At 37.5% G+C, this 25,386-nt stretch overlaps 1 protein-coding gene across 2 annotated transcripts; it reads right to left on the bottom strand.

The window, feature by feature from the left end:
* Nucleotides 1–296: 296 nt before the first annotated feature.
* PGS1 (Phosphatidylglycerophosphate synthase 1) lies at nucleotides 297–25,237 on the bottom strand. Of its 2 annotated transcripts, none has more exons than XM_083110979.1 (8): nucleotides 25,085–25,237; nucleotides 20,840–21,068; nucleotides 18,322–18,444; nucleotides 15,495–15,641; nucleotides 13,515–13,642; nucleotides 9,176–9,713; nucleotides 4,869–5,094; nucleotides 297–609 (listed from the first exon to the last, which is right to left on the bottom strand). In XM_083110979.1, exons 1-8 carry the CDS (start codon nucleotides 25,135–25,137, stop codon nucleotides 407–409), a joined length of 1,647 nt encoding a protein of 548 aa, XP_082967105.1. In that variant the 5' UTR covers nucleotides 25,138–25,237; the 3' UTR covers nucleotides 297–406. The 2 variants fall into 2 exon arrangements, 1 of the variants encoding a protein (XP_082967105.1); XR_014440688.1 differs by having other exon boundaries at nucleotides 471–609; nucleotides 9,172–9,713.
* Nucleotides 25,238–25,386: the final 149 nt, after the last annotated feature.

Below are 25,386 nucleotides of genomic sequence, written 5' to 3'. Positions count from 1 at the left end.
CGGTGAGTGTTTCCTCTCTCCTCTTTCACTTTTTATTTAGCCCTTGTGGACCTCCTTCCTTTTATCCTATATATAAAGGCACATAAAACCGAAAATAGATCATAACAAGCAAAATAGGTTATTTTAGGCACTAGAAAACTTGTTGCATTTTTTAATGAAGCACTGACATAACTTATTTCTTATTTACCTGAACAGAAGACATAGGTAAAAAACTTAAAATCCGAGGTCTACTTATAACTAAAGTTTCCAACAGGTGTGCCTCAAAAACTAAAAGCATATAATTGAAACAATCTCTCCACAATGTAAAGCTTCATTATTTAATCTAAAAACTTAACAATGGGTTCTACAATAACTTAACAGTCATCACACTTTGTTCACAAATATCAGAGATCCACATCCATTGGAGCTAGAAGAAGCTTTTAAATGTCCAAACAAACACACGGACCCAGAATGCAATGCCACGATCGGGAAGGGAGAAAGTCTCCTCAGACATAACAGAGCCTCGTTGGAACAGCCTTTCCTGCTCGTCGTGCAGCATCTGCTGCAGATGGGGATTTCTCGTTACCACAGCAACCTGCGTCTCGAGATCCCTGTACACCGATCTGTATCCTGAGGAGAAAATGCAATGTGTGAGCCTTTAAGGAACAAAATGTGTCGTCACCAAAGTACACCACACTTGACTCTGTGAATTAGTGGTTGCATTTTTGGCTGTTGCATGTGTTTGTGTGTGTGTGTGTGTGCAGTGGCGTCGCTAGGCCATCTGCTTTGGGGGGGCTGCAAACAGATACATGACTTACTACTATTGTAAATATTTTTAATGTTTGAAAATAGCAAAGTGATTAATAAGACAATAATATATAACAAGCATAAGAAATTAAAATTAACATAGATTTACTGCATTAATTTTTATGAAAACAGATGGATATTCTTGTTCTGTTTTTCTAATGCTGGTGAACTATGTCTTTATGTATCAGCTGTACTCTGCGGTTCGAATTTCTTGCAAAATTATCAATAACACAATACACACACAATTCATGGCACTCTTCCTTTTCCGATTTCCGATTTAAGGCGCTTACTTCGAATAATAAATTTGTCCATTGTTGTACGAACAACAGTAAATGTCACAAAAAGCTTTGATAACAAACACACAATATCACAAACTCCGTAACACAAAACGCACCACTACCGTTTCCTCGCGTAGCAACCGTTGTGAAAATAGAACAAATGACGGCGATCGTTTGCACTGTTGCCAGCTAAAGACATGACGTGTCAGATGTAAGATCGTGGTTTAAAAAGAAACTATGTCACAACAAAACGATTCTTTCCCAGAATATATATATCTAGAGTTATGTTCTTGCATTAACAATTGTTCAAATATGTTTTCTCGAAATACTGTATGTAATAATAGCTAAAAATTGGGGGGGGGGCTTATCGAGGGATTGGGGGGGCTGAAGCCCCCTCCAAAAGGGCCTAGCAACGCCACTGTGTGTGTGTGTGTAAATGCAACTCATTGATTTACTGGCTGACAGTTTCAGAATTTAAATCTCTGCAGATTGCCTCTGTAGTTGGTCACACCAGATTAATTTTCAATACTAAACGACACTGCACTAAACAAAATTTAGGTATAAATGAATGCTTGCATGTAATGGTGCACGTTTGTACTGGTAGTATTCCTGATATTTCGACATTACATCTTTTCTGAATTTTACTTATTATCCATTGTTATTGAACACACAGGCCCAATTTGTCTGTGTACACTAGTCGAGTAATATTAAACATGTTGAAATCATGAATTGCAACAATATAATTACCTCAACTAAGACTACTTCTGCAGAGAACAAATCAAAAACTCACAACCAGAGATACGCAACACCGAAAGCCAATTTTACAAGCTGAAGGAAAGCATAACACTCAAAGCCAAGGCAAGTGGAATCAGAAAGACAAGACATGCAGATTTTAACACAATGTTCAATCAAACAATTATTGAGAGAAAGAGGAGACGTAAGGCATACTGCAATTGACACCAATGACACAGTCAACAATATCAATTTACCTTTTTTTTGTTTTTCTTTTTAAATAGTTACTTCTTGTTTAAAACAGGCATCCATGAAAAAGGAGATCACCGTTTGTGCGTATTTAAATTGAAAGCATTATCCATGCAAAAGTTACAAGTACTCAGTAGTTGGGAAAGTAATTTACCCTTTAAAGTAACCAATACTGAAACGGACTTACTTTCCATAAAGACTGACTGAAATGCATGTATTGAGTCACTAAGTCACTTTTTCAAAGTCACTCAACTAAGTGACTTTTTCAAAATAAGCAATAACCTCACTTAGTTCAAAATGAGTAACTGGGACAAACTCATTTTGAGAATGAGTAACTGAGACAAACTCACTTTTCAAAATGAGTAACTGAATGAGTAACTGAAATTTACTCACTTTTCAAAATGAGTAACTGAAATTAACTCACTTTTCAAAATGAGTAACTGAAATTTACTCACTTTTCAAAATGAGTAACTGAAATTAACTCACTTTTCAAAATGAGTACCTGAAATTTACTCACTTTACAAAATGAGTAACTGAAATTTACTCACTTTTCAAAATGAGTAATTAATACAAATCATTTTCAAACTAGTAACAAACAAACTCGTTCTTCCAAATCAGTAAAAGTAACATGCTCATTCATGTTTCTGTGAAGAACAGATGCAGTAGCACCATTCCCAATTATATGGTGGCAGTGGTCATCGAAATTGAGAGACGATATGTGAATAGTTTTGCAGAAGTGTGCTCTAGTTTAGTGTTCAATCAACACATCCATTTTTTAAAATGAGTAACTGGAACAAACTCACTTTTCAAAATGAAAAAATAACTTAAGTTATCTATTTTTTGTGATAAATTTCTGAATACTGTCATCCTACCCATTGTAGATTAACAGGGCATGCAGAAACATGCATACATATAAAAGCGAATGCACCACACATAGCAATAGCCAAAATTTTTCTTTTTACTCACAAGCAAGGTATCAAGGAAGCAGGATAACAAAAAGCAGTGTGGAATAAAAGAAGAGAAGGAAGAAACAAACTGTTTTTGTTTGATACACTTAGTGTTAAAGGATGAGTGTATCCTTCACATGATACAGCAAATATCTAAATGTATTTGTATTTTTTATATTTAGAATTGCTTTACTGCCACTTTTGGCTAATAGCGACAATGAGGGTAAATGACGAATAGATGAAATTGATGAAGGGGTGGGTACTCACAAAGAACACCCATCACCAGGCTGGGACTCAAATTCAAGAACATCAGTGGCAAGATCAGCCGCTTAACGCACCCAGTCACTGAGCCATTAGCAAATATATGAAATCTAACCGAATGTATGAAAATCAAAATACTGTTGGAAAGTAAAACTAAAGTCTTCAATGTTTCATTCTATAGTCTACAGTGTGTAAGCATCTACGGAGGAACTTTTGAAGCGCACACTTTTCAAACTTGCTGTGATGTACAAAAAAACTCATAGCAAGAGAAATAATTGTCTCAAAGATATGAAATCAGCTTTGTTTTTCTTCCGAAAGACAGGACAACTAGCGGATGTAAAATTTATACGATTTACCTCCCAATAATGACAGAAAAGCGAAAAAGAAAATATAAATTTTAAACAAAAATTCGGTATGCACCTCAGCAGTTCCATGCTTCTAGGCGAGCGCTCAGACTGAGTTGCTGGTCAAAGACAATGCCGATGTATTATAGTTTTTGCAGACTTTATAATGAAGCCCTGGATATTGATAGCTGGTACACAGTAAACTGGCATTTGGATCCATCCATGATTGACAATCTTTCAATAAAAAGACTGTTGCTTGTGTTTTCGTGCAACTGAGAGTCTAAACAAATCACCTTAAAGTTTATTTGATCTCTACAGCAGTTAAACATTTTAGGTCATTTTAAAGATAATCTTTGGAAACTATTTAGGTCAACAAATTCAGAGCCAGAATTATAACTAGGGCCACATATATATGGTGAATAAAATATCAAGATTTCGGTACGAAATCTAGGCACATTTCAGGATCAAAATCTGTGTATAAAGTGGTGAATAAAAAACTCAATTTGATTTAAAAACCACACTTATTACACAAAATAAACAATTCCTTCCTAATAGCACTTTTTTGTAGTTACGAGTTTGTGTAAAGGAGTCCATTTTTGCTTCTCAAATAATTTTTAGCATAGTTAATCAATTTTCTCTGATTTGCATAACTGACAGAAGAATTCAGACTTCCGGAAAGTCTAGCATCGGTAATAAACTCTAAATTTCATATTTAAGAGTTCATTTTGCATCACTTCGTGACAAAACTTCCTAAGAAAACGCACCTCACACTTTTCAAAAACATGACAAATGGGCAATTACAGTGCGTTATTTCACACTATGTGTTTGCGTAAAAAACGAAACATGCATGCCTCCAATTATAACTTATTGAAAAATTATATGAAAACTGTAGTCAGAGATTGGCTTGATAGCTCTGAGCACTGACACTGAATATCAAGGACCAGAGATTAATCTCTGGTATGCACCACTAGCTATTGACATAGCTGGTCCATTCAATTCAAAATTATCATCAGGCTATCAGACTTCATTAACGAAGTAGTGTCATTTCACATTTAAGTAAAACCTAACCTACTGAATGATGGCTTATTCAGTATTATCTTCATCTCAACTTCGTCCTACAAATACAGAGCATAAAAACAACAAAGAAAGCAGAGTTAGGCAAGAGAAACAGAAAAGGATAACAGATTAACACACAAGCCAAAATATGCACATGCACAGCTACGCACTACCGAGAGGTTTCGCCACAAAGAAGCAAATGATTTAATACTTACCAAAGTTAGGGGATCCAACGAGGGTTAAAGATGGCAAGCAATCACCTGGCAGTGTGTACCACACCCCCTTCGCATGGTAGGTCCAGCCTGGTCTTTGGTATTCAAACAACCCGATCCGAGATCTCTCTCCTGCCGAAGATACTTTGGAGAAAAACGTCTTCGCAATCAGCGTGTAAGCTGATGGAATTCCACCTGCCAAACCTCTGGCTCCAAAAAACCCATTTGCCTGTAAACAGTATGTACACATCTAGAAAGTTGGTGTTTAAAACCACGTGTCATCAGCATATTGAAAACAAGATGAAATCAAAACATGTACCTCACTTTGTCCTCCAAATTTTCAGACTACATCAGTCCTTTTTCACAGATGGGAGAAAACTGAGTTGTGGAATAGTTAAAACATGGTTAAAATTATGTATGTGAAGTTTAGTATTTCCACATTGCAGAATTGGATAGTTCTTCTATTTTAGTTTCTTTTATTAATTTTGAAGGCTCACTTCAATAATAAACTCTAAATTTCATGTTTAAGAGTTTATTTCGCATCACTTCGTGACAAAACTTGCTAAGTTTCCTCACACTTTTCAAAAACATGACAAATGGGCAATTACAGTGAGTTATTTCACACTGTGTGTTTGCGTCAAAAACGAAACATGCATGCCTCCAATTATAACTTACTGAAAAATAATACGAAAACTGTAGCCAGAGATTGGCTTGATAGCTCTGAGCACTGACACCGAATATGAAGGACCCGAGTTTAATCTCTGGTATGCACCACTAGCTATTTACATAGCTGGTCCATTCAATTCACTAAGGGTACGGCGTCTAGAGTGGAAAATGGTTAAAATATTGCATAAGTAGAGTTTTGTTGCAAAATAATATCATACGGTTATTTTAAGTGGTTTTTATGCATATTTTTCCTGTGACGTTTCGTCCTGGTTTCCCACAACTTCCTCAGGCTTACGCCAATATAAACACACACATAATGCATTATTTTGCTTGGACAAAAAGTGCAAACCTTTAAGAAGAATGTAGAGTTTTGTGTTTCCGCATTGCGAATTGGATTGTTTTTTCCAAATAATTTATTAACTGAGAATATGGCATCTGGAATGAAGACTGTAGTGTGCCAGTGTTTTGTTTGCTCTCGAGCCATAGATACACTGCCATCCTTATCCCAGATGTTGTAACCTCAGTTAATGAAGGTAGTGGTCCTTTGAAATTAATCTGAAAAACAATCCAATTTGCAATGCGGAAACATGAAACTCTAATATAAATATATTAATAACTTACGTTTTGCCAGTATCTATGTTGCTCCTGCAACATTTCGCGATGCAACTGCTCCCTTCTTCAGGCTGTTCATGTTTAGGTTATATATAATTCATAACCTACGTCGACCTCTCCATAGGTACAGGATATGGGATTGGTAAAAGGTGTGTGGTTAAAAAAAATAAAAATCTAAAACCCATTACAGGTGCACGTCATAGTACCATGCTGTTTCCCCGATTAGAAACTGCTCCTTGGAATATTAAAACTTTAAAACTGTGAATAGCCACGGCCCGCGTGCGCTGCAATTGCAATACTCTTATAGAAAAAACCTATAAGAAGGAATGTATATGAAGGGTCGTATATATGTAAGGGAAGAGAGAATAAATTAAACAGGGATGATGGGAATATCGATGAGATGTGGGGGAAGATGTTCAAGAAGTGGGATGGGAAGGAATACGTAAAAATAGGATTTAACGTGGCCGCGGTGGCTCAGTCGGTAACGCGTCTGACTACCATGCTCAAGGTCCCGGGTTCGATCCCCGGCCGGTTCAAATCCGGGAACTTTTCTAAGGTTGGAAGCGGCCCCGGCGCCCACCCAGCGTCGAATAACATGGGTACCTGGGGGAAACCCTGGGGGGTAAAGGCGGTCAGGGGCGTGATGCTGATCACATCACCCCCACTCACGACCGGATCAAGAAAGTGTGGGGCGTTACCCCCACACCCCCTATACGCCTTCATGGCGTGGTGCTATGCACAGGGGAGAGCTTTACTTTTTTTTTTACTTTAGGATTTAACGTAACCCCGGAAGTAGCACGCCAAGCTCAAATGGAAGAGGAATTCTCACTAGACTTGACGTGAACTGGAATGGATGAGGAGGGGGGGATGGAGGGGAAATAGAGGGGAGGTGCCCGACCTCATGCTCTACGAGGAAACTTTGGAGTATTGCAATTGCAGCACACGCGGGCCGTGGCTATTCACAGTTTTAAAGTTTTAATCGGGGAAACAGCATGGAACTATGACATGCACCTGTAATGGGTTTTTGATTTTTATTTGTTTTAACCACACACCTTTTACCAATCCCATATCATGTACCTATGGAGAGGTCGACGTGGTTATGAATTATATATAACCTAAACATGAACAGCCTGAAGAAGGGAGCAGTTGCGTCCCGAAACGTCGCAGGAGCAACATAGATACTCGCAAAACTTAAGTTATTAATATATTTATATTAAATTTGTGAGTAATTCGCACAACTTTCATCATGAAACTCTACTTATGCAATATTAAATACAGGCTTGCTGCAGCAATCATGAATGATTAAAATAGTTCAAAGGGATTAAAAATCATAAGAACTTGAGACATGACAGGACATTGAATTTTTAACCCCTTTTAAATATTTTAACCCTTTCATTAATTTCTCCTGAAGAAAGACCAAGGTCGAGTTGAAAATTCAGAGGACAGACACAATGTATAGAGATGCAGCTACACCTGAAATACAAATACTGCTTATCTAACTGGAATTTATACACTACAAGGTAGCAAATATATTAATTTATACCCAAAAGGTAGCAAATATATTAACAGAAAATGGCTGGATGAACAGATTTTTTTTTTGAAACACTGATAAAACAGTAATACTGATAACTACATCCCTAGCACATGCATAACGCTGTACCAAACCAATATTTCTATAAAATTATTCATTCAATATCAACATATACTCCATATACATACTTTGGTTTCGTAAAAATAAATGTCCAAATATGTAGTTTGTTTTTCTATCGTTAGTCACTCTGGTTCTTCACGGGAAAAATTTCAGATCAGTGCATCCCTACGCATATATCACACTCTGCCTCTCTTCCACCCCACAGGCAAGTGAAAGAAGTTAGGGAAAAGGGGGACACCCCCCATCAACCATTCTCCACATCTCCGCCCAGTGGGGAACACATTGGTTTGGATTCCACCTTAGAACAGAGAGAGAGATCTACACTCTTTCTCTTGCATCATATATGCTGTATTTCTTAGAAATTTCTGTGAAAATTTAAATGCACCTTGGATTTGAGTATATATGTATAAATATACACGGTATTAGTGTAATATAGTATAGTGTGCTGTAATGTCATGTTTTGGACTCTGGCTGTGGGATGCACACAGATTCGAGTCTTCTGGGGGAAGAAGCATAACAACTTTTATCCAGAGATTTCGGCCAATGTACGGGACCAGTGGCCAACCACCATCATGAGGAAATTGGGGAACTGCGAATGAGAAGCGTAACCCGGTCATAGAAAACCTACAACGACTGGGGGTTTGTCGTGCTGACTACATATCACCCCCTAACGGGTTGGATGATTTTCCACCTCAGGGTGAGTGGATGAGTATGATCAGGTGGGAGTGAGGCTTGTTGGTACACCAGGGCCCTCAATGGGATGTTGCGCCACAGTTTATGTTATGGTAGTTGTAACTGCTAATGGCTATGGTAGTAGTGTGAATGGTAAATGTAAGTATAATGTAATGTAATACTATGGTACTTTCTAATAAAGTATCAGTATTATATACATCTGTGCACCTTTCTCCTTTTTCAAAATCTGAAGCAATATTAAGGTGTGCCTTACATTCAATGGTGTCTTGAAGAAATACGGCATATATATATATATATATATAAATCAAATAAGGTAACACTCACCGGACAGTAGGAAAATTCAAAATTTTCGCTAATTTACAGCATCATCGGTGTGAGAAGAAACAAAAGACGGAACCGGAAGTTGGGGTCCATATATATATATATATATATAATGGATAAAAGCAAGGAGGGCCAAAAGGGCTAAGTAAAAATCAAAGAAGGTAAAAGGAAACACTCACCGGACAGTATAAAAATTCCGTCTCTTTCTCCTCACACCGATGATGTTACGAAGTTAGCGAAAATTTTGAATTTTTCTACTGTCCGGTGAGTGTTTCTTTTTACCTTCTTTGATTTTTACTTAGCCCTTTTGGCCCTCCTTGCTTTTATCCATATTCGCAACTCTGCATTATTTTCATCGTGTACCTACTCTGGGGTGTGCCATAAGCATCCTGTACGCAGCTTGCGACTGAAACACTATCGTGTCCATGTATTTGTCTACAAGATTGAAATACCCAGTTGCAAAGGCCATAACCGCTCCTGGCAATGCACATCGCATCAACCTCTGGCTCACGATACTGTCGTGCTCAATGTCCAACGGCCCCATCTGGATTAACGGGTAGATCCACGTATCAACCTCTTCCACTCGATGCTGCACAGCAGGATTCTTGTCAGGTTCGCTACAACTTTCACCAAGACTAGAAATTGCACTTCTTTTCGTCCTTGCATTACAGAAAAAGTTCCACACTTTAGTTCTTGCTTTGTTCACGAATTCACTGTGCTTGCCGAGGTACGGGTGCACGGACCACTTGGGGTGCAAGTCCACTTTGTCCTTTGCATCCAACTGCAGGGATATCTCGCACACATTTGATACCAGTTCATCGTAGAAATCGGCCAGCTCGCGGCAATCCTCGATGAGAAGATAGCGGTCCTGGCGATTGGTGAAGTAGTCGTTACTCAGATTGGCCCTAAAAAAGAAATGATTAATTGTGGTAAGTGACGAGGAAATGAAGTGCAGACTAAAATCATTTCAAAATTACATATTTACCTCTTCAGAAACTTGCTTTTCATTGATTGCTTTGGTGTTTTAAGTCCACTTTATACAGAGTAAGGCTAATCTGGACTGGACCTAAAGTTTAACTCTTTCGCTGCAAACTTTTTCAAGCGAATGTGGCCTTCGCTGCGCAGTTTTTTTGAGGATTTTTCAGAATTTAAAAAAATTGTAAATAATTATTCTAGAACCCTACTACGTATACTACTTCTACAAAAGTAAATCAGTTTTCTATATAAGTACACTTTAAGGTAGATTTTAATGAAAAAATTATGCTTATGTTACAGTCTAGCACTGACAGGTAGCTGTGAAGTTCTTTTTTGTGTGGTAGATCTCAAAACTATGAACACCACCATTTACAGAATCACTTTGACATTCTGAACACGAATCTGTACCACTCACTAACACATCGTCAACACAGTCACTTTCTCCATCTTCTCCAGCACTAATTACATCTGATCCACTAAATTCAAAGTCCGAAATAACATCCAAAAGCTCTGTTACTTCTCTGTGATCTGAGTGTTTCAAAACCTTACGTGCTGCCATTCTTGTTTACATACGCATGGCGGTACACAAAGTTCATTTGTTCAGAAAAGAAGCACGATTTGTCCTTGAGAAATAATTGAAACGATTGCCGCTAGGTGGCAGCATCATCCAGTAATGCTTTCGTTACGGGGCGACTTCACTCGACACCAGCAGCGACGAGAATATTTCAAATGGACTGCAGTCACTTTCCGTAAGTTACGCATATTGAACCCAGCGAAAGAGTTAAAGTGGGATCCGAACCACTGTGTGCCTCCACCAGGTATCGAACCTGGGACTCCTCGATTAGAAGGGCACGATGCTAGCACTGCACGATCTGGGAGGCACTTTCAAAAACTTTCATTCTATTTAATCTGACACCACTGTACTTGTTACGTAATACCACCTTCACCTCAATAAAATGAGACACATTCTCTGAATGCTAGCGACATTAGCATGACATCCATTGTCTAGTGTTACTAACCATACATTTCCTAACACAATAGAGTCGGGGTGGTCTAGTCTAGAGTATCTGACTGCCACGCAGGAGACCCAGATTCGATTCCCAGGGTGGGTGATCTAAGATCAGAATTTTTCAGTCCTTGTACCCGCATAAAGTGGCTTTGGGGCTCACCCAGCCTCTAATCAATGCTGCCTGGAGCAACCCTGGGGTGTAAAGGTGGCTGAAGCATGGTGCTGATGGATAGAGAATGTGTGGAGCGCTACCCCCCCCCCCCCCCACACACACACACACATCCCCTAAATGTGCCTTCATGGCACGGTGATATATGCACGGGGAACTTTACCTACCTATTCTAACACTGTTTCAAGAGTGTGCCTCTTGTTTTGTCCACAGGAGAACAAATTTCTATTTGCTAGTGGTAGGGATTGAACCTACAAATATGGTGCGCTAACCAACTACAGTGGTTATGTTCTCTAATTTTAGATTTTCCTGCATTATACATTCAATCTTGATGGACCCAACATAGCAAAATGTTAAGAAATTTTCCTAGATTTTACATTTTCATGCATTTTAAGATTTTTCAGCTTGGTCCCCTGAAAAATGCATAATCAAGATTCCATTGTACCTAACATTGACCACAAGGATATTTGTTTTTCTAATATTGATGCCTATGTACAGGGCTCGAAAAATCCCGGTCGCCAAATATCTCAATGGATGAGGCTTTAAATGCAGAAAACCTGGTGTTAATATCTCTTATGGTTTTCAAGATATACGTTTTCAAAGTATGGGTTGCGCAACTTTTAAAACACCGTAGTACGCACAATTGTTAGTAGGTGGTTTCCTGGCACCTGATATTCAGAGCTGGCACCTAGCTTTGAAGAAGATTTTTTGAGCATTGCCTATGTACCAATATCAAAAAGTAACCGTTCAAATTTATTGACTCTCACCAGTTGATGGTTTGGCCCACAAAAATGGCACACAATACTCTCACCGAGTCTGAATATAATGGAATTGTGCAAAATGCATAGTTTTCATTATTTTTGTAGTGAGGTTGTGGGGAGAAAGTAATGTTGTGATTTAATATTTACCTTCAGTGAAATTATGAATAATCTGAAGCAAATCTCTGGTAGATTGATAGAATCTAGTTCAAATGGACAACTTATACTTAAATATTTGAACGCACTTTAAATTGTTAGGGTTCCCATGCAGATAAATGATTAGCACTCTCGCCTTTGGGGACAAGCAGGCCTGTGTTCAATTCCCGGAGAAAGCACCCAAAATTTCGGCGTTGACAATTAGGGAGCTACTTGAAGGTAAGTACTGGGCTCCGGTCTCAGCCAGAAAACAGCAGCAATGGGACTTCATGGGCTGACCACGGGCCATCCAACAAAAAGCCACTCTGACAGGCCTTGGCCCTTAGAAGGCTATTAAGCATGGAGTTTAGTATTAGTTTTAGCATTAAATTGTTACAATGTTCAAGTATCGCCAAACTATTGGTAGGGACCTTGATTTTTTGGTTATTTTTTCTGAAAATTCGAGGTTTTATTTTGGCACATTATTCTGCCAAATATACCCAAAACCATACCTTTATTGTGCTTTTAAAATAGTACTTTACAGTGTGAGTCACTTGACCTATGGATGTTCATGACATTTTGATATATGGAAGTGATTTTTGAGCAAGTTCTTCTCATTCATTTCTTGCGTGACATACACTGTTGTTATGGTTCCTGCGTGGCAGTGCACACACTCTATCTCCTGTCAGAATACAGTCACTTTAGTTGGTGATGCAAAGCATTCTGATAGAAAGTGAAAATCCATGGGAACAGGCGTGGAGCGTCCATGTAAGCCGTGTAAGCCGGGCTTACACTTTATTAGTTCTAGTAAAATGTATGTAATTATATGGCAAAATTCGTAAAAACTTCAAAGTTCAACTCGGCCCGATACCAGTCTTCGAGATCCTGTTTGTTAGATTGCAACACTTCATCACCAGAGGGCACATGGGAACTCCCGCCTTCTGCTTGCAGAAAGTTTAAGCCGTCTGAATGTTGCCTTACAAATTTCTGACCACGAAGGAGCAGTGCCTACCGTATCTGGATGGAGAAGCAAGGAATATAGGGAGAAGAGCAGGCCAAACCCTAGGTTTGTAAACCTACGGCCACAGGCTTACAGCAGCGTTGCAAACCTCATGTTTAGAAAAAGTATTGTTCATGGACGTCCGCAGTATTTCTTTCTACCAGGGAGGATTAAGCAAAGAATTTTTTTTTCAGGGGTTGGGGTAAACGAGGTATATTTCCCTTCTCAAAATATACTAATTCAATTTGAAGTTAACATTTTCTACAATGTCCTTACAATAATTAACAATCTGATGTGACTGAAATGAAATTGTATGTGTGAAAATGGTTGACATTCATTTTTCAAGAAGTGTCTCCTAGCCTTGCACCTTCTGGACATCCATGGTGTCATTTAAACTCCGAAATTATGCTACATACTACTAAATTGTTCTGTGATTTTTTTATATTATTAATATTAATTTATAACAAAAGTATAAATATAAATTCGAATGGTTCAACCAACGGCATGGGTTCGACGTTATACGTGAAAAGTTTCGGTTACAGCAGTGGTATCAGCTGAGCCCTATTGGAAATATTTTTACATCACACTCTTCTCCTATCGTAAGTACCGCAATATAATGTACACAAGAGAAATAAAGTTCAAAGCACTAACTCTGCTTACCCACTGATTAGTAATGAATTGTCAAACAAATAAATCTTCATGTGCTGCAGGCCAACAACTTCGTTCCACCGTTCCGGTATCAGCCACTTCAGGAAGCCTCTCAGTGCTGGAGTGTGGTAGAGAGCAATCTATGTGAAAAACACATCCATAATCAATAAAAATGAAAGCCATGAAAGTTGTTCAATGTTCAATATCTAAAATGTGACGTCTATACAAGAAAGTAATAATACTTACGTCGAAATTGTACAGGGCAGAGGCTGTGAGTTATGCTTTACATTCAACAATAATTCATTGCAGGGGGGACTGAAGATAAACAAAGAATGGAAGAAAGTGTTAGAAAGAGTGAAAAGGACAAGAGCGAAGGAGGACAAAAGAAGGATGAAGAAAGAAAGGATAAGAAAAAAGAGTGTGAGATAAGGAGTCTAACCCCGTTCCAAACTAACTAACGAACTCTCTAGCCTTCTTAAACCCGAAGGTTCATGGCTGCAGCAACACAGGTCTTCCATCTGTCCCTATCTTGAGCAAGATCTATATACTCTTTTCCATCCCTACCAATTTCCTTTAGGTCCATCTCAACGTTGTCCCTCCATCTTCGTCTTGGCCTTCCTACAGGTCTCTTACCATCAGGTTTCCCAACAAGAATCCTGTGAACTTCTCTTTCCTCTCCCATTCGTGCCACATGGACTGCCCACCTAAGTCTTCTTGATTTAATGATTCTAATAATATCTGGACATGAATACAAATTATGTACTTCTAAATTATGTAACCTTCTCCACTCACCTGTCTCCTCATCCCTTTTAGGTCCAAAGATTTTCCTAAGGATCCTATTTTCAAATACTCTCAATTTATGTTCCTCTTTCAATGTAAGGGACCAAGTTTCATGCCAATATAATACTACAGGCAAAATTACTGTTTTGTATATTTTAACTTTTAGTTTCTTAGATATTAAACGAGAAGACAAAAGTTTATGAAGAGAGAAGTAACATGCATTTCCTGAATTAAGCCTACTTTTTATTTCCTCTTTAATATAATTTTCATTTGTTAATATTACTCCTAAGTATTTGAATTTGGAAACTGGTTCAAACGAGATGTTATCAATAATTAGATTTTGATTATTATCTAACACTTGGTTTCGGCCTATAAGCATATATTTAGTTCTCTCTTTGTTAACTTCCAAACCTATCTATTTAGCAGTTTTGATAAATATTTTAGCATTATTCTTAATTGTATTTATATCATCCACTAATAAGTCTGCATCATCTGCATATGCTAACAATTGAGTTCCAGATGAAAGGAAATGTTTATCTAAATTGTCTGTTAGGTGAAATGAAGATTGACAGGAGAAGTTCACCTGCTGGCACACCTGGAAAGGAATGTTCCAGATAAACAACTTTCTAATATTCTTGTGTCTGGGGGGGGGAAGGGAAGTGATTTTGGTGTGTGTGTGTGTGTGTATATATATATATATATATATATATATATATATATAATCAAATAAGGTAAAAGGAAACACTCACCGGACAGTAAGAAAATTCAAAATTTTCGCTAATTTATGTTTCCTTTTACCTTATTTGATTTTTACTTAGCCCATTTGGCCCTCCTTGCTTTTATCCATTATATATATATATATATATATATATATATATATATATCTATCTTCCTGTTTTGTAGCTTAATTCATTTGTATTTGGTACAGAGTCTGAAGAAGACCTTGCTAAAAGGTTGAAACGTAATGTTTAGTTTATGTTTTAAAATAAAATAAATTCTGCCTTGGTCAGCATATTGAATTTTTGGTTATCATGGAAACAAGGCTTAATGGTGAGATCAGGTTAATTGATCATGAATATTGGTCTACTGATTATTCGAAAGAGAATCCCTTACACATTTACTGCAAGTGAATGTGTCAGCTGAAATTTTGCACACCACCTAAAATTATCAGAATGTAGGAAAGTATTGAAAACTGATCAACTCCCAACAAACCTGGCATGAATCCTGAAATTTGTTCAGCAGAGGCAGAAGCATTGTCCTCGAATTGACGGCTCCTCTTGATCCTCGCGTGAAGTCTAGAAGAATCTTCACCTGCAACTTGCCTCTGCCATTCTCCAGCCCCTCCTCGATGGCTTCAACCTGTTTTCAAAAAATAAAACAAAAGTTGAACTTGAGCGTCCAAAACATCTTACTTTTAGAGTTGTAGCCCTTGACACCACCACCGTAATTTTCTTGTTTGATTGATTGAGTTGGTGTTTTAAGTCCACTTTATGCACAATAAAGCTAATTGAGACTGGACCTACAGTTTAAAGTGGAATTCGAACCACTAGGGATCATTGGGACACCACATTTGAATGCTGTATTTAAGTTGTATCAAACACTGTTATTAAAAAATATCTCGACAACACAGCAGAAAAGTAATTAATGAAAGCAGAAAAGTAATTAATGAAAGCAGTAAAGTAATTAATGAAAGCAGTAAAGTAACTAACTAAAGCAGTAAAGTAACTAACCAAAGCAGAAAAGTAACTAACGAAAGCAGAAAAGTAACTAACTAAAGCAGAAAAGTAACTAACTAAAGCAGAAAAGTAACTAACTAAAGCAGAAAAGTAACTAACTAAAGCAGTAAAGTAACTAACTAAAGCAGTAAAGTAACTAACGAAAGCAGAAAAGTAACTAACGAAAGCAGAAAAGTAACTAACGAAAGCAGAAAAGTAACTAACTAAAGCAGAAAAGTAACTAACAAAAGCAGAAAAGTAACTAACTAAAGCAGAAAAGTAACTAACTAAAGCAGAAAAGTAACTAACAAAAGCAGAAAAGTAACTAACTAAAGCAGAAAAGTAACTAACTAAAGCAGTAAAGTAACTAACTAAAGCAGAAAAGTAACTAACGAAAGCAGAAAAGTAACTAACGAAAGCAGAAAAGTAACTAACGAAAGCAGAAAAGTAACTAACTAAAGCAGTAAAGTAACTAACTAAAGCAGTAAAGTAACTAACTAAAGCAGTAAAGTAACTAACTAAAGCAGTAAAGTAACTAACTAAAGCAGAAAAGTAACTAACTAAAGCAGAAAAGTAACAAATTAAAGCAGAAAAGTAACTAAGTAAAGCAGAAAAGTAACTAAGTAAAGCAGAAAAGTAACTAATTAAAGCAGTAAAGTAACTAATTAAAGCAGAAAGTAACTAATTAAAGCAGAAAAGTAACAAATTAAAGTAGAAAAGTAACTAATTAAAGCAGAAAACTAACTAATTAAAGCAGAAAACTAACTAATTAAAGCAGTAAAGTAATTAATTAAAGCAGTAAAGTAATTAATTAAAGCAGTAAAGTAATTAATTAAAGCAGTAAAGTAATTAATTAAAGCAGTAAAGTAATTAATTAAAGCAGTAAAGTAATTAATTAAGGCATAAAAGTAATTAAAGCTGTAAAGTAATTAATTAAAGCAGAAAAGTAATTAATTAAAGCAGAAAAGTAATTAATTAAAGCAGAAAAGTAATGAATTAAAGCAGAAATGTTTGAACATTTTGATCAAAGCAAATAAAAAATTATGTGTAAATATACATTTTTCTGTTTCAGATAATATATATAATAATAGTTGACGATTTATATATTACATTTTCATTTCGTATAACACGTCTGACTACCATGCAGGTCCCGGGTTTGATTCCCGCCCAGTTCAAATCCGGAAACTTTTCTAAGGTTGGAAGCAGTCCAGGCGCCCACCCAGCATCGAATGACATGGGTACCTGGGGGGTAAAGGCGGTCAGGGGCATGATGCTGATCACATCACCCCCACTCACGACCGGATCAAGAAAGTGTGGGGCATTACCCCGACACCCCCAATACGCATTCATGGCATGGTGCTAAGCACAGGGGAGCACTTTACCTTTTTTTGCCTATCTTAGAGATTAATAAACACCATTCAATGACTACGAGATTAATGTACTTTTGCCAAAAGTGATTCTGATATCTACAAATTACTTATGTACATTATTCTATAAATTATTTCTTTAAATTGTGATTTGAATCTATCCATATTGCTGTAGCCACTTGTGCCACTGTAGCCATTTTTAACACAAGTCTTCAAAACATTTCAAAAAAGTAATATTTCCACACAGGGTGCTCTTTTATGGTACATAAATTCAAGTATCTAGGTTGCCTAGACCATTGCTTCAACCACTAGCCTACTTATATTCTTCTTCTAATTGTACCTCGTTGTTGCCTTGTAATCAAGGGGTCCCAGATTAATTTAATATATTATATTGTAATTTGTATTCATTCACAGTAATTTATGTTAATTATTATCAGTTTGTTGAAGGAAATTGATAATTTCAGACAGAAACAGTGTTTTTGAGGGGGCATCACTATTATGGGGAGAAAATATGTCCCCTTTGCCCCCTGGAAAAAATACCTTTCTTGCCCCTCCCTGGAAAAAATCCTGCATAAGTCCATGAATATGTCATACCTTCATATGTATATAAATCAACAAAAAAGACAGAACTGAAATGTCACCTGCTGTCTTGAAGAAATGATTGATCGATTTGGTTTATTTGACTTTGCCTTTCTGCCAGTTTTGGCTAATAGCGAAGATGAGGATGTGATGCTACAATTTAATTTAGGAAGGAACATTCACAGAGAACACATGCCCAGGCCGGGATTCGAACCCATGATCCCTGATGTGTGGTGCTGACCATTCAACCAGAGAGTTCGGAAATTTTGGAGAAACGACATGTTTGCAGGGCTAGTGCACATATAAAATTGGCATCTACTAAAAGTTAACAACTTATGCAGAAACAGTACACAACACACTATCTTCTCCAGTGCTTACTAGCTTTCTCTCAAGGTCCCCTGTGCCTAAATACAGAGATGCCAGGGTTATCCTCTCCTTAGCGCTTCTGGACTTCTGAACCAAGAGCTGGTAAAACTGCGCTGGATCAAATATCACGGACACCTACGGACAAAGGAAAATACATCAATGCTGCTTGCTCTGCATAAAGGCGAGTTACAGAAGTGCAATGCAGGCAGTGGTGAGGAGATTCTTAAGAAATACACAAGGTGTGCACAGAATGTCATTATCAATTGTCTCAGAAATATTTTTGTTTTCAAAACTATTAATTTTTTTGTGTAAAGATAAATTTATTACCAAAAGAAAGCTTAAACATTAAATTTTTATTTGTGGAAAAGTGGACAAATGGTGACCGTTCATGTTTTCACATTCCATTATTCTTGAACTAAAGTTTTTGATCACTCGCCAAAGCGTTGCACGAGGAATAGCACGCTGGCACAAACGGTCAAAGTTTCTGTTCGCTCTTGATGACCTTGGATGCCCCGGCAGTTTACTCGTCATAGTGCTTCCAGTGTTTTCAAACTTTCTCACCCAATATAATTATATTTGGGCTTGGGACGTCTCTCATTCCTGCCAGGTTATAATGATGGCAGTACAAACGACACACAACAACATAAGAATCATTATTTTTAAAAAAACGCACGAACACAAAAAGCACGTTGCTGCCCCGTAAAGCGCTCCATGGCAACTAAATATTAACAATGTTGCCAAGCGTTTGCGATCTATCTCATTTCTCCATAATGTGCGAATTGCCCCAGAGGGCAGATTCAAAAACGAAATGATTTCTGAGACACCCCTTATTTTCAGTATAACTCGAACATTCTTGATAGATACACAACTGGTATTGAATCACCCACTATAGTGTGTAAAAGTGTCTCTGGAAGGTAATGTGATGATGTATTTAAGGGGGTCCAGGGGATTCAGAGCCTCGCCCACCTCACCCAAAGACTTACCAATTAATAAAATAATGAAAACATACTTCTTTATCATTTGTTGTATAATCAAGGATTATTTATTTCTGTTGAACTGACTGGTAGGAAAGGATTAGATTGGCATCATACGGCTTTGAATAACAGTACCGAAGAAACTTTATGCTACTTACAATAATATGCATAAAGTATTAATAATCAAGAACTTTATTTTTCGTCAACTGTATCCAACATTATACTAATTCATTCACATTACACTAATATGAATATTTGTTTTTCAATCAGCTGAAAATATTTGCATCTCTTATCTTTTTGACGTTAATTTCCTTTCCAGGACAGTTCTTTTTACACAAATTTTGGTGATCTTAACTGCACATCAACCAAATAATGAATACATGCTGTTATAACTCTACTCATATACAATCATTTTACATATTCATGTAGTAATAATAATACAATATTAATTAATTTACATATTATGGGGAGACCTATAATTTATTTAAAACATCTACATTATTATTATTACATATATTTCTGGACTATCAGAAAGTAGGCTCATGATGTGAGCTCACCTTTTCTTCAGGATAGAGAAAACATTTCCTCTGTATCTAAAATTCTCTGTCAACTTTTTTTTTCGAGCCTATCACATACCAAAGGGAGAATGGAAGTGGAAGTTAATGGCTTCATTAACAGAAATACGCTGCATATTTTTAAGAGTTCCACAAAGAAGGGTTAGTGGTTGAGATTAAGAACACACACGATGTGCCAATTGGCATCTGTCACTCTTGTCATACAGCGAAACTACCATTCCTTATTTACTTCACGTAAGTACAGCGTGTTTGGCTTATAGCTATAAGCGAAACATCCACTACAGTTTACGAATACCTGTCACCGTCAAAACCTGCGTATGTATGTGTTACTGCCATCTCTTGCCATTTACAAAAAACACAAATAAATAAGGGAACAGCGTCACATCTACCAAGCTGTCTAACACTTGGATGGAGTTGGAGTACAGGTTGGATATATGTCATGCTACGGGTATCTATATAGAAGTGTATTGACATTGTTAGTGACAGCGACGGGAGCCAGTGTCTCTCATTTTGTGATGTGTAATGGCAATGTATTGTGCAACAGGATACACCTTCATTCCCAATAAATTCTTTGTCAAACAGACTTTGGGACAGTTTCTTTTTTAATAGCTCTAAACTGGACACGCTGTACATTCATAGCAATGCTATTGCCTGGAATCAAACTGTCACATAGGGTGGATGAGTGATGATATCACTCATCTTCATCTTCATGATTAGCCAAAAGTGGCGGAAAAGTGAAGTAAAATACACCAAATCAAAATAAACTCTTGCTATGAACATATTTGTAGACTTTCACAAACAAGAACGTGCAATTCATTTGTATTTATGCATAATGTTGAGTTACCAAAAATTGCCTAACCTATGATTTTTAAAGAAAAATAAATTAAACCTGGAAACACAACAAGTGGAGAAATTAAAATAGTAAAACTTATTTTAAAAAATTACCGCATCTTCGTTGTTCTACACAAGAGATCTCGTTACCTTTTTCCCATTAACCCCAAATCCCGGTGCTTCTGAATTCAACCATGCCAACGAGCCGAGGCCCACTCCTTCTTCCGGTGTCATGACTACGCTGTCGCCTGACGTGTCGTATGCCTTCTCTGTATCTATAACCATGGAGGTGGCAAATTTCTCACTCAGCACGACGCAGGAGTGGAACGATGCTCTCTGGAATGTGTTGGCAGCCTGCTGCTTGCAATGGTTCCTGCATCTGCAAACAATTTGCAATTTATAAATAGAAATATGCATCTATTATAAGGTTATGAGACATCTTGTATTAATGCCCGTACAGAGAAAGAACAAACTTCAACATTCTATTTTTGTCTTTTCCGTCGAAAGCAAGGGAGGGTCCACATGAACCACTGAACAAATCGGCTTTGTCCAGGTGCCATGGTGAGGGAAAATTCTTGTGGTATTCTGCATTGTCAATTTTTTTGTTTAGAGTCTTTTTTAAACAGGTTGCACCCTCAACAAGGCCAGGTACGGCCTAATGGTTGCTGCCACACAGCAAGCGATTCCCTGCCTCTCCCTGAAATGCGAGCGAAGGGCACATGTTGACAGCAAAAGGTCTCGTGTATGACTGGACAAAAATAAGGCATGTAGCAAAACCGCTTTTCCCCCTTGAAACTCCCACAACTTGAGGTGAAAAGTCTTGATTTCCTGAAGTCTATTCTCTGGCCGGTCAGGCTTCAGCCAGGACATTCTCTTTTCTTGAACCTTTGTCCCGATTTCTTTTAAAGTAAAATGGAATGTCAAAATGTCCCTTTTTTTATGACGCCTTATCGGCATAGAATTATTGCAACAATATACTTTCTCTATTACTATGAACTATGGCATAGTAACATTCTGCCATTCATACCTAATTGCAGCACAATTTATATTCAAGGTCTGCACCCGCCATTATGCAGGAGCATAAGAAGCAATAGATGTGACTACTTTCGTCACTCTGCGCTCTGGTAAGAAGAAACAGGCTGAAAACACACTTAGCTAACATGTAGTGCTTGCAGTGAATACCACTACATTATGTAAGTTATTTACACAGTTTTTATTTAATTAGTTTTCATACATAACAGGGTTGCTATGACTTTTTGAATACGAATTCCCTGAAATTTCCAGGTTTTCCAGCCCAAAAATGAAATTTTTCCAGATATGTTTATCATCATGATTTTTGCTTTTGAACCTTGTGTTTTTCAATTAAATATATAATCCGTTAATTATTATGAATATTCACTTTCACAACTTTTTTTTTTAGCAAATTTCATTCTACACACACAAGAACACATGAAAATTGGAAGAGTAAAATGTAAAATTACAATTGGCATCAAATGTATTGGGTGCTACAATCACATGCATCTAGCCTTAAGGCTAAGGTAACAGAGGCACATTATTTCACCATAAAACAATATAAAAACAGAAAAAGTTCATTCTTCATTTTCTGGCGGATTTATAGTGTCGTAGAAAATGCTGCTTTTTGCTTACATTTATAAGTACACTGGATCTGGAGAAATTTTTGTTGCATATAGGAATTCTATAGGAAATGCCAACAAGACTAAAATCTATAAAATAATAGACAATAACCTCATCTTCACCAATATTTCCGATAATTATGATCATATTGTCAATGTACTTTAGTTATCAATCAGATATCTGGAAGTGGCCTCGGCACCCACCCAGTGTCGAATAACATGAGTACCTGGGGGAAACCCTGGGGGGTAAAGGTGGTCAGGGGCGTGATGCTGATCACATCACCCCCACTCACGACCGGAACAAGAAAGTGTGGGGCGTTACCCCCCACACCCCCTATACGCCTTCATGGCGTGGTGCTATACACAGGGGAGCTCTTTACTTTTCCTTTATATCTGGACTGCAAGTTCTCCTTTCATATTTTTTCTAACATCTAGTATTATAAAAGTGACAATTTATTACAGAAATTCGAAGGAACCATAATTTTGCACAAGAATGAGAATCATAAGAACGAAAGAGACAAGTTTCGGTATGACTTGAGATGACCGGACCCCTCTCCGATTTTCTTCATATTTGACATACTCACTAATTGACGCCTCCTAATCACGAATCTGAAGTTAAAATTTGTCGGTCACGTTCAGAAATTGCGAACCATTGGCGCGTGGTTAGGTTATACCGCGTTTGGTAGAACCTGTCCCGCTTCCCGCGCTAGGGAGCGCTCAACAGTTTCGGTGTCAATGAGAAACGAGGAAAAAATCGTCTGCTGGGCAGTGAGGAGCAAATGAAAGCCAGAAGAGAGGCGTTTACGTAGACGCTGTTGCGACGTTGCGTATTTTAATTGGCTGCCTGGCTTTGACTTTCCCCAGCACGGAAACTGTTGAGCGCTCCCTAGCGCGGGAAGCGGCACAGGTTCTACCAAACGCGGTATAGTTTCGGTTAGGTTAGGCAAACATAGTTAAAATTTGGTGTCGTGGTAGTATCAGGATCTAGAAATTAGAAATAATTGCGAACCATTGACTCAGTTATGTCCAAGAATGATGAGATTGTGTTATTATATTGATATTATTACATTTTTATTTTACTTTCGAAATCTGTTATTGCAAACCAAGCAATTAAACTTCACAATATTATTTTGAAGACTCGTGATAGTGAACAAAAGAGTTATTGTTTAAGTAAGTGGAATGATAGAGAAATTGAAAATTTAAACGTATTGTTACACCGAACCTTCTTCACCAGGGCTGCAGAAAACTAAAACAAATGCATTGTTGCCTCAGTCTTGAAACTTCTCTATTTCCCATCACCCAAATTTGATCCAATATATAGATTTAGTTTGTAGTATGGCACAGTGAGATTAAGTGTCTCTCAGTGCTCGTCTTGTTGTCATGGCCAGTTTGGAGTCACGAGAAAAGACAAGAAAGTATTACTTACTTGTATGTTTACTTACAAATTGTGGTTGATAGGTCAAAACATTCATTCAATTTTGTATTCACAGTAGCAAGACCATAAACAGGTAACAAATGATATTCAGGAGATTGGTACTTCAGGACATTTTAATCTAAATTCCAAAGGGTTTGAAGGCTACAAAGAAATCTCCCAGAACTTTATTCTTCAAAGTTGACAAGCCTAGTACAGCAGTGCTATTCAGATAAACCTACTGTATTTTCACAAATACTTAAAAGACTTATTCCGAGAATTCTTCAGGAGAGTGATTATTTCTTGTGAAATTTGATTAGGAAGGTGCACATCACGAAATTAAATAAAACAAAATAAAAACTACCAGTGTTTGAAAATTAGCAGTTGCAAGTTGCAAAATGCAACTGTAGTTTCCAGTTCGACAACTATCAATTTAGTACACTGCCATTTCCAGTGACTAACAAGTTTTTGAGGTTAGGAAATTTCTCTGTAACAGTTCGGTATATCGGAGACAAATTTCTTCATTTTTACAGAAGAAACTACTTATGGAAAAGAGTTTCCAACGTTCGTCGAGGTATTTTTGCTTTCGCTACGTGAACCGGATGCTGCATACGTTTGATGACATAAGCCCCTGTCAGTGTTTCCAAATCCTTTATTTTTTTTTTAACTATGGTTGCCTAACCAAACCTTATCGGAAATGGTTCGTGGGGCTATCAGTCAGCTACCGTGCATAATGGTTCGTGGTGCTATCCGTGAATGGTTCGTGGGGCTATCCGAGAATGGTTCATGTGGCTATCCAAGAATGGTTCGTAGGGGCTATCCGTGAATGGTTTGTGGGGCTATCCATCAGCTACCTGTGCATAATGTACAATTTCCACCGGTGACGAACACGATAGTAGGTATTTTTCGGTGAAGAGAGTTGGAAACACTGCATAACCACAACGTGAGTCAAGATGTGGGTGGCCGCCATAGTGTGTGTCAAGGAAGCGAAAAAAGGAATTTAAAAAAAATCTCTGTATGCGAGAAATTGTTTGTTTTCGTGTAAAAAGCATAATGGCACCTTGAACTATGTTCCGCAATACACAATTGGTAAGTACGAACCATGCGAAACACAAAATATCCGAGTTTAAGGTGTTTCCGATATACGGAACTGTTACCTTGGTAAGGATCGATTAACAGCACCTGTATGCTGTGTGTATTCTTTTCACTTTCTGTATGACGTAAAAGAAGTGTATGAGGGAGAAAACTACAGGATATGTAAATGTTTAGTGCAAGGAGGTGTGGTCACTTACAAACTACTAACTTCGTTCAACTCCAGCCGAACAATACTTTACAGAAAATAATACCCACCTTTTTAGCAATAGACGCAAACTATGAAATTTACAAAATTTAACAACTGCCATGCTTTAACAAATCCACTCTGAATATCCAGAAGTGGGAATGTAACATGCTCCTGCCTAGGCATAGAACAACGAGTACTTCTGCTTTCGACACTCCATCACAGATTTTAAGAACTTGTAAAACAATTTGTCCACTGGCATACTGTTGTTGGGTGTCTGGTCTGTATTTCTCCGCCTAAGATTTTGAAAGTGAATGAAATAATCAGTATTAACCACCATATAACATAAAATAAGTAACATAACATCTAGCCT

The sequence above is a fragment of the Lepisma saccharinum genome, chromosome 24, assembly GCF_977018435.1.
Source record: "Lepisma saccharinum chromosome 24, izLepSacc3.1, whole genome shotgun sequence".
In the NCBI taxonomy this organism is placed as follows: domain Eukaryota; kingdom Metazoa; phylum Arthropoda; class Insecta; order Zygentoma; family Lepismatidae; genus Lepisma; species Lepisma saccharinum.
The sequence above is the reverse complement of the archived record's forward strand: the minus strand, read 5'-3'. Positions and strand labels throughout refer to the sequence as shown.